Source organism: Centroberyx gerrardi, chromosome 4 (genome assembly GCF_048128805.1).
Source record: "Centroberyx gerrardi isolate f3 chromosome 4, fCenGer3.hap1.cur.20231027, whole genome shotgun sequence".
Taxonomy (NCBI): domain Eukaryota; kingdom Metazoa; phylum Chordata; class Actinopteri; order Beryciformes; family Berycidae; genus Centroberyx; species Centroberyx gerrardi.
The window spans coordinates 28,054,359-28,069,171 of record NC_136000.1 but is presented as its reverse complement, the minus strand read 5'-3'; the positions used below and the strand labels follow the sequence as shown (position 1 = coordinate 28,069,171).

The 14,813-nt window shown below is 39.2% G+C and overlaps 2 protein-coding genes across 3 annotated transcripts in view; both read right to left on the bottom strand.

Annotated features, from left to right (window-relative positions):
* Positions 1-3,033: 3,033 nt before the first annotated feature.
* Positions 3,034-11,112, bottom strand: cyb5r2 (cytochrome b5 reductase 2). Of its 2 annotated transcripts, XM_071914869.2 has the most exons (9): positions 10,783-11,112; positions 10,201-10,350; positions 9,594-9,666; positions 9,320-9,426; positions 7,980-8,109; positions 7,639-7,722; positions 7,296-7,381; positions 6,716-6,815; positions 3,034-4,710 (listed from the first exon to the last, which is right to left on the bottom strand). In XM_071914869.2, exons 1-9 carry the CDS (start codon positions 10,795-10,797, stop codon positions 4,538-4,540), a joined length of 918 nt encoding a protein of 305 aa, XP_071770970.1. In that variant the 5' UTR covers positions 10,798-11,112; the 3' UTR covers positions 3,034-4,537. The 2 variants fall into 2 exon arrangements, with proteins under 2 accessions (XP_071770970.1, XP_071770971.2); XM_071914870.2 differs by lacking the exon at positions 10,783-11,112 and having other exon boundaries at positions 10,201-10,419.
* A 543-nt stretch (positions 11,113-11,655) lies between these two features.
* LOC139923947 (ovochymase-2) overlaps positions 11,656-14,813 on the bottom strand; it is a 17,058-nt gene continuing 13,900 nt past the window's right edge. The window contains exon 15 of the mRNA XM_078283284.1: positions 11,656-12,611. Coding sequence (XP_078139410.1) covers positions 12,484-12,611 — 128 coding nt within the window. The 3' untranslated portion in view covers positions 11,656-12,483. The remainder of the gene's footprint in view (positions 12,612-14,813) is intronic.

The following is a 14,813-nucleotide window of genomic DNA, read 5'->3' as shown; positions in this document are numbered from 1 at the left end:
TACTTATTCATGTGTTTGACAATGATCAGCATCTTACTGTAAGATGCTGGGTTATTTCAGAAATGGTAGAAAAATTTGTTTGACAGTGGGACTGAATTGGCAAAGGCTTCCAGAGAAAGCTCTATAGTTGAGAGATAAATCTACATGCACCTAAATCCACATCACTCTTTGTGATTATCTGCACATTAAGCAAATTCTGTCTGGGAAAGGTCTTAATTTTATTTCAGCCACACATTATAATGCCTTTGAAACGTATATTGACTTTGAAATATTTTTGTAGACTAGGACTAAGAGAATTCTTTGGGTCTAATGATGGGTGCCCTAATGAGATACCCACTGAGATGCGCTGTACAAATAAAATGTATTATTATTATTGTTATGTTTTTTTTAACATGCCCACAGTTAAGATTATTTTTTCCTGGGATTTGCCTGGACATGCTTTACTAATAAACTGCACTCCAATGTCAACATCTGAGTGTCAATTAGAAAATCAATGATATCAAATTTCCCTGTGTAAAACAATTGAACTAAGATCAAGCCTCTATTGTAAAGAGGCACAATTACATACGGTAATCTAACACCAAAATCCACCCATTTGCTGATGTTCATAACAATAAAATAAATGACTCCCAGCGGGAACTGCATGTTTTTACATATCAATTTACTTATGTCCTTTGAGACATGCTTGTAGTAAAGGGCAAACATTATATAAATAAACAAACTTGATTAACCCAAACTGGCAACACATAACGCTAGCTAGCCAGCATCCAATTCACAGCCAACTCTAATTGAAAACTGCACATTTTCAGTTTTAAGAAATCGTTTTTAGCTAACATTACGCTAGCTAAACAGTAGCAAGTAGCTAGCTAACATCAAACCTAAGCTAACGTTAGCTTGCAGTGGTAATTGAATTTTTTTTTTAAAAAGATCAACTCTTTGGCTGGGAAAATATCGAGGGTCACAACGGTAAAATAAAAAAAACAGCAATTGTTTTTCTAAGGCTCATATTTTAACGAATCGTCTCTGTTTTCATCCAAGTTAATATGTAACGTTAAGCTAAGCTAGCTAACGTTAGGTGAGCTAATGTTAGCTTGGCTAACTTTGACTCGCCTTATTTTGCCATACCATATTTTGTCCCCACATTTTGAAATTTGGTCATGTTGTTGAATCAATACGCATTTCTCAGCGAGTGTTTCACGTTTAATTGTGTGTCATTTTTGCGGTTAAACAATACGTTTTCCATGTTGTACAAACTTAGCAGTCAGCTAGCTTGCCGCCGCCACCGCGGCTGTTAATTACTGCCGGCCTGTTCCCGGCTGGGTTGCTCCGGGCGCTAAATTAGGGCGCTAAATTACTGAGCAGTTTAAGTACCTGGATGGTCCTGCTCTGAGGGGGGGATGAAACTGGAAAGGAACAGGTACTTCTCACGTTGCATTGCACTAGCCATTATTTCGACAGTCTCCGACAAAAGCTGAAGTGCAGAATGATAATTTGGAGTGTTCGGGTCTGCTTTTATACACGTCCCATCGCCCTGGAGACGGAACCTTTTAGACGGGAACATGAGCCTTCTGTCCATTATGACAGGTGAGGTACACTGAATGTCCTTTGTTGCCTATTGCTTGTCCAAAAAGCATCTACATTTTATTATAGGCTGATATGGTGTAAATCAATCTCAATTAAGTGCATTCAATTCTTTTAGCAGAGCCCAATTTGTGCCGAATAATTGCGACAAATTGACTGGGTGTCACAGGGTTATAAAATAATGATGCGTTATGTCTTCGTGGCGCACGGGGCGCAATGGAGACGCCGGGGGCGCACAGCCACCCTCTACAGCCGCACCCACTGTCTGATACTCCGACTCAGAAAATGAGAATGAAGAACTTGTCCAGTCTGTTCTTAAGTCTGTAATGCTTTTTTCATGCAAATCAAATGAATGTGAAATGTTGAATGCATGGTTAGGTTCACTCTTTCCAAAAACAAAAGGCACATTTAGGAAACCTGGGCCAGTCGCAGCAGTCTCATCTTCCTCTAATGCCATGTCGGTGTCTCCCTCTTCTTCTGACACTATGTAGGGTTTACCCCGTCATGAAGGTGAGACATCAGTCAAGAGGAGAGCTCCGGTGTCCCGTCGCGCCGCCAGTGGCACAGGTAGGCTATCATATGTTCTGATAAAAATAACTCGTTTCCTGTCCCGTCACTTTAAATGTAATCAAAACTACAGTCATGATTGTGCGCTACCACATCATGTTGTTCGTCGCAGCCATATGCATCTCTCTATTACAATTACAAAATGGCATGCTCCAGCCAGCCTCTACTATTGGGAAACCTGTTGGAAGGAAGGAGACAACACATGCAGTTGTTGTTGTGGTGTGTTTGGATGGAGCTGAGCCGCTGTGTCCAGCGCGTCTCCAGAGTGTCACCGTCCGTCTCCTGTATTCCTGATGATTTGCACTGTCGAAACTTGGAAGCTGCGCGGAATAGCCTACCATGTGTGCACAAGAACACAGAGGTTTGTGTACCTATGTGGCAAGAGCGTATAATGCTGGTTGTGCAATATCAAGGTACACTGGTTGAGGTGTGCGTGATTGACTTTGAAAATGCGCACCACATCCAGCGCGCGTAAACGCGCCATGTAAAACCCATTGCATAGGCTTTTTAACCATTTTAATACCAGTATTTTGATGTATTTTGTCCATTAACACTAGACAGAGCATGGGCTGGCGTTGATATTTTACATTTAAATTTCTGAAACACTGGAAATACTATGGTCTCATTCCTCCATGACTTTTTCCAAATATTTGGGCTTTAAATGCATGGATGGATGACATGAATTGCAGTGTGTTATAGTTTATAATTATCTTTATAGTTGTCTCTAGGTGTGAATGGGCCTCAACAGCTGCAACTTAGGCCTACGCCCATAACACAAACTTTTCTGTCATCCTATGTGATGCTCTTATGAAACAATAGCAAAACAAACATACATCTCTGACTGGTAAAGGCAAATTGACCTCAGAATAGATGTCTAAGATAAGATAAGATAAAATAGCACTTTATTGATCCCCTTGGGGAAATTCAGGTGCCACAGCAGCAATAGAAGGACAATACCAAAGAAGTAAATGTCAAGTACAGGTAATAAAGAAATAAAGGAAATAGCTACTAACATAGAATAAAGGTAGTGAACATAATATACAACAATAGAGACAATAGATAGTGCAAATAATGCAAATAATAAATGCAATTTGGATAGTTCCATGGATATATTCCTGAGGTACATAGTATCCCTGTGCAATAGTCAAGAGTCAAAGGTCAAGAGCTGTTTAGGTGGTTTACCTCTACTGTCTATAATGTTAATCATACATATCACTTCTCCTCAATTGTTCTTAAAAGCATCGTTCTTCATGAAAACCTACGATGGACTCGTTGGGTTCTTCGTCTGAAGGATTTGGTGAACCTCTTCCATTTTTGAAACTGCAATTGTACATTAATGACTTTAACGATAAGATCCCAGAGGTGGATGTGTTTCTTATTGAAAATAAAGACGGATTATGATCCCATGTTTTATTGTGAAAGAACTTTGGTGCGAAATAATGTTGTGCTTTTAATGTGAAAGAACAAAATGATTACAGAAAGAGAAGAGTGAAATAGTTTTCTTTCTAGCAAAATTCTAATCAGCCTATTGCCAATGTCATTTGTTTTTTTCAGAGGTACATGATAATATATACTTATACACACACACACACACACACACACACACACACACAACCAGTCAGACACCCTGAATTTAGATCTTAAATATGAGTTTCAGGGAACTGTAGTAGAGTATTAAAGCTGCACTAGGCAAGATTTGTATGTAAAAATACACTTGTCCTATCAGCCTAAATCACAAAATGATTTCTGTGTATTGAAGTTCAAACAGTTTTCAATACTCAGCTTATCTTAAATTGAGCACATAACACAAAAGGGGGTGGGTGTATTTCCTGGGTTCAATCCTAGTGACTAAAGATATCTCAAGGACATTATGTTTCATATGTTTTTATCATATATTAAAATCAAAGTTTTTGTTTTTAGATCTTTAATTCACAAAAATATACATTCCGGCATATTCAAAGTAATAGGCCTACAACACAAAATACCACTTTAAAAAAAATGCTGCAATCTGTCATCTGTTTTCTGTGTTGTATAAAAGGTTCGGCAGGAGTTTGTTGATATGTAAAAATATGACTGTGTTTGCATATGATACTGTAAGTCAGCATTTCCCTAGAATTTTTCATAGCAATCATAATTGGTCATTTTGATTGCATATTTGTTACTTTTATAGTCCCAGTTTTGGCTCTAGTTGTTCTAGTGCCATTGCCAGTCCTAAATCTATTCTTGCTTGAATAATTTCTGAAGATGAAAGCAGCTTTTGTAGTAAACTTGTTTGTAATTTGGGATGATATCGGACCATATACATAGTGATTTTCTTTTGTGTGATGTCCCACCAATGCCAATGAATGATTACAGGGAAAGCAAAGCACCGCTGTAATTAGCCAGGATGCTAGTATGCAAAGATGTTGTCTGTTGTGTATCCCAGCTTGTCCAGGTTGGGCAGACAGGCGTACTGGATCATGGGCGGAGGCCCACACAGGACAATAAGGACGTCACGGGACGCAGGAGGGAGCTGGGCCTTGATCATGTCATGGGTCACAAACCCTGAACTGTAGCACCAGTCTGGAGGAGAAGGGAATCAGAGAGAGAGAGAGAGAGAGAGAGAGAGAGTCAGCTTTCAGAGGAACAAAGATCTTCCTCACATGGCTGGATTTACACTGAAAATCTCATGTTTAATCATTTGCATCATTTTATGGCTGTCAAAACAGACAGGAAAATGCAGACTGGAATCTCATGCTGTTTCTTAATATTCTTGCTTTTTTGACACAGGCCTTAGGGACATATTTACAGAAAAAAAGTAGAATGGTAGGCATCGAAGAGGTGCCTCCATTCTGCATCTATCCTGTCTTTGTATTGTAGGATTTCCCAAATAATTCCTCATGGAGATCTCATTTTTACTGTTAGATATGATTTTGTCCAGAATCCCATGACTATCTGTATTGTAGGCAGAGAGATAACAGAGAAACTATGATCAAAACAGTCATTCTTGTATATTCTCTTATAAATGAAATAATGGTGAAGTTTAGCAATTCATCAATTTGCTGTGGACCCCCTGGAACCCCCTCAAGGACCCCTGGTGGTCCCCGGACCCCACGGTGAGAACCGCTGATGTAGAGGACACACAGAGAGATGACAAAGAGCGTAGGCTTCATTTACAAGGCCACATCAAATTAGATATGTATTGTTTCACCTACATTACCAGAAAGTAGATCTATTCATTGCTGCCTAAACATGAAGGAATCTCAAAAACAGACTTTTTCATCACTAATGACAATGAGAAAGCGGTTTCAGAAAGCGGTTTCAGCCGGTAGTGTAAATGAAGCCACCAATAACAACCAACTGCTTTAATCCACAGATAGTCATGTCTTCCTCCAGGGCGAAATTATCACCCCGCTAACGAAGAGCATCGGCACTTCTTCTAACGAATAACGATGAAGTGCCGATTCTGTGTGGAACTAATGAAATACGCGACAAGACAGAATAGACAGGAGTTATGTAACAGTGTTCTGCTCATTAGTTGCTGTTTGCTTTAAGGATTATGCAAAAAAAAAAAAAAAAGACATGTGAGTTTTGCTAAGCTACTGTAACACCCTGTCTCTGTTCTTGTAAGGCGAAGTATCTCCCTCCTTGGCCTGCGGGGATTTCTGTTTGGCCGACGAGTGTTTGTTTGATTTCCCACAGCGTTCAGTTCAGGAGCCAATCCAGTCTGCTGCCTTATCATGGGGTTGCCTGTTGCCTTTGTAGCCTGGCATTGCACTAATATTACCATTTACATAATTACATCATGCTGTGAAATGTTCAATGGCGTCCCAGATTATGACAAGTGAACTGTAATGGAGTGTTTCAGTGTGTTATGTTTTCAAATGATGGTATGATTATACACAACTCATTTTGTATATTTTTTTATATTTTGTTTTGTGTAGTAAAGAACAAATATTACTCTGCATTAGTTTGTACAGTACTAAATATCTAATGTAGCAAATAATAGCAAATATGTACTGTATAACTTGTAATATAGTGTATAGTGTCTATGGTGTAATCTATAACTAGAATTTAGTAATGTAGAACCATAATGCCTTTATCGTCCCAGGAAATAAATTTAATAAGTTTGGTCACATCCTATTCTGTGCTTATTAAAGGTGTGATGTGTAGCATTTTTAAACATTATATATGAGTCAAATTCATTGAGATTAATAGTGATGCCTTGGTAAAATTACTGTAAACAAATGAGACCATGGTGGAGATGACTGGTAGCCTCTATCTCACAGCAGTGGTATTGTTAGCGCTGGTGTTTCTCAAAATTAAGACTACATTTCCCATAATCCCTACTGCGTCTTTGGTCAAAGATTATGTCTCGCTTTACTGAAGAGGATAAACATGTTGGAATGGATTTTTCCATCAGCCTTTCACTCCTTCCACCATCTGCTGCCAGAAACTGTGAAAGCTTTAGCTCCGTTTGCTCTGGAAGAACAGCGCCCTCTTCCTGTTTTGTTCCGTAAAGCGATCCAACAGATTTCCCTCCAAATCCGATCTGCCCCAGTTCGTGGTTTCAGAAATGCTGCCTTACCCTGCGGAGGCTTGTCCAGCGTGAACCAGAGCTTGACTTTGTCCGGATGATTCTTCTTCACCTCCTCCAGCTCCTCTCTCAGCAGGATGTCCTTCTCGGTCTGAGAGGGAACGAGAGAGAGAATTTTTTATTCTTCCAGAGCATTTTCAGTTACCGTTTTATGTAATACCCTTTAACCATGAAACATATCTGGGTTTCCAAAACACAGGCTCAAATCATATTTGTTCCATTGCAAACTGTTGTTTAGTAAACTGAAAAGTGTAAAATTGGCTGAAAGTCTCACAAACGCTTAAAGAAGCTTAAAACACCATTCAAAGGCAGCCGCATTGTACCCATAAAGGATTTCCAAAAAGCATATAGTGAGACAAAAATGTACAGTCTAAACACTTGACTCAATGTTACCATCCCGTATTAAGTTAATTCATTCAATTCATTAATTAAAATTCATTAATATCTATAATTTTTCAAGCCTATGCTTCCCTCTGTCTGGTTTCTTTTGCTTGTTTGTGAGTTTTTGTTTTAAAAAATCTTATCCCTGACATTCCCACAGCAGAGCCTGAAGTGGAGGTGCAGAACTGACCTGGTTGGCAAATATGAGAGAGCACTTGGTGTTGTCAGTAGGGTCCGCTGTGATGCTGCGAATCAGCTGCAGCATAGGAGTGATACCTGTAATGGTAAAAGACGGGAGATAGAGATGTAAACTATACTACTTCTCTTCTCCCACGCTCCGCCATTATAATAATCTGTTTATTTATACGCAAAAAAAATTGTTTGTAGTACTATCCAACAACATGGCTTTTTCCAGGACGTTTCATTCTTCGATGACTTTTAGCCCGCTGAGCTGTTCAATGTTCTTCTGAATATATGCATGCGTTCCAACCATTAGCATTATTCATGAGGGTCTAACAGAAATGTAAATGAACCTGTTCCGCCGGCGATCATCCCAATGTGTTTAAACGTCTGAACCCTCGGCTCAGACTTCTTGTCAGGTCGGATGGAGAATTTACCTGAAGAGAAGAGAAGATGTCTCAGTATTAAGTTTGTGTTATGGCATGCAAAGCCACTCTGACACAACCTTATACCACACTGCCATCTGTTGGCCACAATATTATGGCATCTACAAAGACATGTATTTGTATGATTGCATACAAATACAAATGCTGTCTTTTCCATTTCTCTCCCTTTCTGTATTACACACAATTTTTCAAAGGTATTTTAGGTATATTAAAGGTATATTATGACATCCATAATACACACATCATACCATTCCCCTTATACACCAGCAGTCCACTGGGCCCTCTGAAGTCAATGGAGTCTCCTACAGCCATGTTGTCCAGGTGCTGAGACATCTTCCCTCCCTCTGGGAAGGAAGGGTGGCAGTTCTTGTAGTACACCTAGAGAGGTTCCAAGAGGTTAAAAAGACCCCTTGACATTTTCAGTTTCAGTCTGTTATTTGTCCTTCACCAGACACCGATCTCTTCATTGGCACTTCAGGGCTTTAAAAACCGGCTTCATGGCTTTGTTACTATTCCCAGTTGATGCCAATGGGTTTTTACTGCTAAAAATAATTTCCTAGGGGATTTGAGTGTGGACAGTCTCTCTTTTGTGACAAGCACCAGGCGAACAAACACTAGCCTAACACTAGACTAACATCCAAAATGTCAAAGCATCCCCTTAAGGAAGATGTCCTAGCCACCTTAATGTACTGTGAGTCATGCTTTTTCCCCATGTGGTATTCAGATGACTGTTTGGCCTCAGAGCAGACCAACAAGCAGGTCAAACAGGAATTGTATGGTTTGGCTCTCTGATGGAAACACATCAGCAAAACTGAGTGGCTGAATGAGAGCATAGACACCAAAATCATCCATGTGTCCCTGGTAGATGATTGGCTCTGGTGCTCCATGCAACACTTTAGCTACACTATGTTGAGTGATAGTAGGCGACTAGCATTATCTCAAAAGTAAGAAGACTGACCGCTTGGTAATAAAAAGTTGTTAGCGGTTTGTATTATATGACGTGTAGATTCATAAATATTAAAAACTAAATATCGTTAACTCAACATGGCTGATATAGACAGGTTTATTTTTTGGTGAGCAACGATGTAGCCTATTCATCTGCTGTGCAGTGATTTTTAGCAACTTCACTTCCCATGGAAACAAACCAACTCACACTCCAAGTCTCATGGTAACAGAAACCTTCCAACAGGAAAAATAGTCCCTGGTAGTTCATATTTTGTGTAAATTCTATTAATCTACATAAACCTGCCAAACCTAGCAAAGTGTTAGCATGGAGCCTACTATCACTCAACATAGTGTATGCTAAAGTGTTAGCATGGAGCCTACTATCACTCAACATAGTGTATGCTAAAGTGTTAGCATGGAGCCTACTATCACTCAACATAGTGTATGCTAAAGTGTTAGCATGGAGCTACTATCACTCAACATAGTGTATGCTAAAGTGTTAGCATGGAGCCTACTATCACTCAACATAGTGTATGCTAAAGTGTTAGAATGGAGTACCGGACTGAATGATGAACAAATGGATGATTTTGGTGTCCTAAAAACTTGTATTCCTGTAAATGTTATGTCAGTAATGTTTAAATACCTTAACCACAAGATCAACGAATCCCTGGTCCTCATCACTGGAGACTGGGGTGTAGGCTCTGACCACCAGACTGCCGTTCACCCTGGCTGACAGGTACACATGCTGACCTGGGACAGACCAATATTACATCCCAATCATAAAATAGCATTCGTCTCTGGAGATGAGTAGACATGATAAATAGTTGAGAGAAAGTAGAGAGAAAGTGTAGCTCCTTATTTACTTTCATCGTTATGGTGAGAGGAGAGGAAGAGGAGAGGAGAGGAGAACAAAGTACCTATGGGCAGTCCGAGGACATGAGTTTGAGAAGGAAGGCCAAAGCGAAACTTCTTTGTATCATGGCTGATTTCCTGTGCAATGAGACAGAAACAGCATGGAACACAAAACACAGAGATAGTATGTATCATATCGATGCTACAGGCAATAGTCAGTGCCGTATCTGCACTCCAAAAGAAAGTAACAAGATCGCAATCCTTAGCTGGATATTTATTAACTTTTCCAAATGAAGGAACCATAAAGTGAGTTGGTCACAAGATACTCTACCTGAGGTGAGGTGTCACCTCAGGTAGAGTATCATTTGATCACGCAAAAGTAGGTCAAGATGCATAATACGAATATCAATAGTTCATATACAGTATGTTATCAAAGGCAAGATCAAAAACCGGTTATAATATATTCATAATGCCCAAATGTCAGTTTCAGAACAGCTACATGGCAGATTCATTAGTAGTAATTCTTGCCTTATTGTATGTCAGCTTTTATATTGTCTCCATGCAATATCTGTGGCATTTATTACACTGCAGGTGAATGTTGTGTCCTCTTAGTTGGTGTATTACATGGTGTAAATGTGTGTGTGTGTGTGTGTGTGCGTTTGTCCAGCCTACCTGTTTGTCTACGAGGCGGAGTGGATATTTGACCATAGGATCCTGCAGAGTGGCGGGCAGCTTCTTCTTCTTCTCCCCCCCAGATCCTCGCTGGAGGAAGTAGAGCACCGAGGCCACCACCACAGAGAGAGCCACCGCCGCGGGGATCGTCTGCAGGGCCAGATCACACGCAATACACATACAGTGTCCTGCAGAAATCTTGCATTTCAAACAGCAAACTTTCCAGTTATCTAGGAAACGTGGTCGCTTTTCCAGTGGCATGCATGTATTTTTTTCATTTTAACAAACTGTATCATTGGCTTGGCCTGTTCCTAAGGTCATGGAACATTTTGTGTTTTTACAGTAAAAACACATAAACAAATGAAAAAGTTGAAATAAAAAATAAGAATAAATATTAAATTCCAGGATTCTGCAGGACACCAACTATACAGTATAGCAAGTATATGAAACACATTGTAGTCAATGTAGAACTGTCATAGAGGAATGTTCAGTAGATTATTATATTCTCTATAAGGCTGAAACCTTCAGTCACTGAAAAGATAAGGAGGAATTCATTAAAAAGTAATAAATGTTCATTCTTACCAGACTCTGATCCATAGCTTTAGAATGTAAGAAAGTGTGTCAGAGCTTCCTTTGCCTCACACAGAGACTAGAATCCAGAGTGACAAGGCAGTGTTACACACCCCCTCTCTCTCTCTCTCACACACACAGAAGGGCCTCAAAGGGGGTGGGGCTTCCAGCTGGGGGAAAGGTAACAGAAGGTCTAACGCACCAATAGGAAGAGCGATCTCACCATGACACAACATAGTACAGTGGTGGTGCAAAGGCAGCGGAGAGGAGAGCCGTGTAATCACACCACTGAGAGAGGGGAGGAGAGAGAGAGAAAGAGAGAGAGAGAGAGAGAGAGAGAGAGAATAAATGCATTACATAATAAACAGCTGCTGGCACCCTCTGGAAAAGAAAATATTTTATTCATCAGAGGAAAAATGAAGTCCTTGTATATTTATAATAGTTCTGCTTCTGAGCATCAACCTAACAATACAATGCATTTTTTATATCAGTTTGCATCTAAATATGATGCATGATGGATAAGCATTTATGCCTTAGATATTTATCATTCCATAGAAAAAAATAGATATCATTGAATTCTCAATCAGAAGTTTGTGAAAGGAGTGTGTGGAAAGTTGACTTAAAACTGCCTGTAAACCTCAGTGTTGGTTTCTGTTGTACTTTGCACCTGCAATAAACTAAGCAAGCTTTTTATCCTCAGTATAGTGGAGAGCATGGATACTGTTTTTCCAGCGGTAACAAGTAATAATGAGAATGAAAAACAGTAGTTATAATCACGTCAACAGTAATAATAATAATAAAAACTGTAACTTTATCTCTAAAGTGCTTTTCGAAACAGATACCAAGTGCTTTACAATAAAGGGAAGAGAGAAACATACAAACATGGAGACAAAGAAAATAATACATTTTAATAAAACATAGGGTAAAGGAATAGAATATCTGACATAAAAAGAAAATAAGTACGTCAAAGCAAGTTGATAAAAGCGTGTTTTTGACGTTGCTGGAATGTCACATAACATTGTAGCAATACTGAGTGAAATTCCAGAGTGCCGTCACCTGCCTGCACGTCATTTTAAACGTCGTTGGTACGTTGTCCCAATGTTTCTAGCACTTTGTGGAGATGTTGTAACAACGTCACTTTATGTCGCTGGGATTTCGCATGCAACATTGTGTAGACTTTTCAGTTACAGCCCTCCCATGTCTTTGTCACCCACTGAAATACCGTAACTAATATAACCTTTGTAACAAACTGAGGATAAACTACTAACATACTGTAACATTGTGACAGAACAGGAGAAAACTGCAGTAAATCATATTTTCAGGTGCATTCATTTATGCAACAAATTCTTTATCAATGCAAAACAAAGAAGAGCATTGACACACCTGCTGCTCAAAAGTTAAGTATTTTTCAACCAATTGGAATTGAACATGTTGTTCTTTCCATATTAGGAAAAACCACCCATACTCACTTCAACTATGTACCTTCACCATACACATAGGGCATATGGCTTTAGAATATCACAGTACATTTATCAATTTCATCTTTTTTCTGTCAAATATAGTAGCTTGAAACCATGCTCTAAATGTTTCTCAGTCTTAAACAGTGTCATTTGTGTACAAAACAACAAAAAAATATATTCTACACTTTATTTTTGAGTGATAGGAAGACTGCATGAGAATAGACGATGACTGCTAGAGCCTCCATCCAGCGGGTTACTGGTGCCACCCAGAGGATTCTGGGCTGTGGTCCTCATCATCTGAGCCTGGATCCACATACACTCTGGGGTCCTCACTGTCCTGGTCCATAACAGCCTGGTGAGGCATGGCTGTGCTGTTGGACACTAGAAAACAGAAAGACTGCTATGTAATGGAAAATGTACAGAGAGCCAGTTATTACATTAAATAAGCCCCGACAGGATGAATCAAGACCCTGACGTGAAGCAGAGGCTCCCTGTACATTATCATGTGTTTTGCACTTTGCACTACTTCCCAAAGACATTAATCATCTGATGCAAAGTATTGATTTAGAATGATTTCATTACAAGCTAAAGCAATTTGATTTATAATTTATAAATCAATAGTTTGTGTCAAATGTCTTTGGTAAGTAGCTGTGCAATACTTATAATGTACAGGGAGCCTCCACTTCTGCTCAGGGTCTTGATTCACCCTGTCAGGGTTTATTTTACAATGACTGGCTTGTTCTAACTTACATTATCTCTTACTTACATTATCATGAAAGGAGATAAAGACCTTTACTGTTATGAAAAAGAAATACCAACAGCTAAACAAATAGGGGGGTGGGGGAGCTTGTGATCAGAGGGTTGTCGGTTCGAAACGCAGGACTGGCTGGAAAAATGGGTGGGGAAAGTGAACGAGTAACACCCTCCTTCAACATCTACAGTAGAGGTGCTTTTCGACTTTCCCTGGAGAAATAAAGGTTAAAATAAAAATGAGTGATAATATATTGTGAAACCAATGTATCTGTCTAACGCTAATGCACAAGCATGTAAATGTAGGCAAGCACATAGAAACACATAAATCCTATTATCCAGAGTAACTTACAATAAGAGCAAAATAGTTTAATGAATACAATAAATATTTCTAATGTTTATGTTCTAATGTTGTACCACTAACACAGCCCACAGACCTGATGTAGGCCATAAAATAAAATGTGTAAAATGTTCATACCTTCCAGCCACATTGTAGGCTAACTGCCTGGAAAAATTGATTTGTGTTCCATGTTGTTTCTTTGCCAGTCACAAATTTGCAAGAATGCAAGAATAAAACCACATTTGTAAAGTGTAAGCCCTCAAGTACTCAATTTCTTGGCATTTAAAAAAAAAAATCTCTGTACAAAAGGGTTAAGGCTGGTAACTCACTCTGCAAGCAAGAGTCTTATAAAAAAGTGGAGTGACATTTGTGATGACTTGGTAAAGTTCCAACTCTGGTTTCATTCAGTTCCAACACGCTGCCACTAGAGGGCGGCCTGCACCTACAAACATGCTTAGAACCTTTTCCATTTTACTCCCAACACACCCTTTGACTGTCTTTCAACAGTCTTTCAACTTTGCATTTTCATTAAAACTGACTGTTGATTTGAATACACTGAATAAAATATGTTTCTTGTAGCGCTGCTTTCCATTGATTTCAATACTAAAAGCGGCGATAGAGGCGACACTTTGAGCCAGTATGGAGAGGTAATACACCTGCAGCAGGGTTGGGAATTCCTGTGGTACAAAATCAATGTGGATAACATAAGTAGCCTCCTAAACTATATTGAAATAATACTACTGGCAAAATCTCCCCATGTATATTTCCTCCATGCAGTGTGTGTGTTGTTGGTGTGACACACAGCGTAGCGTCAGTCAGTCCAGTAGTGCGATGTCTCTCACATTCAGCTTGTCACAGATACCTGAAAATGACTCTCTGTGATGCTCTGTGGGTCACCTAGGAACACAGATCATAAACAACACAGTAGTGGTGTGGGTGCTTATGTGTGAAGATGGTACAATCACATCTAACTAGAATCACAACTAACTTGCTCCCACTGTTACAGAAAAAGTGAAATTCAAAATAAAACATTCCAATTTAGCACAATCATCTCCAAAAACAAGAAAAAGCATAGGTATGTTGTAAATTACGGCTTTTATCATATAAAGTGTGTAATTACATTCGTCTAGTTTAGTCTAGTCTAGTTTATTTATGTAGCCCTTTATCACAAGCATGTCTCAAAGGGCTTTACATAGCATCATATACAGTACTTTTATCCATAGTAACTTACAATTAGAGCAAAATATTTTCATGAATATGATGCTTTATCTGTCAGACAGACTGCTAACAACAGTGGAATATTGTGATATGGAGAAATCAGAGTGAGATAATGCCATGTTTGGGGAAACACATGAGCTGTGTGGCCATAACAGCAGGTTTGTTACGCTGCTTAAAGTGACATTCACCTCTGTCTGCTGGGTGTACAGTGTATTTGTATGAAACGTCATTCATAAAAACTGGTTAACCACACAAACTCTTTTTATCAGAAGTAT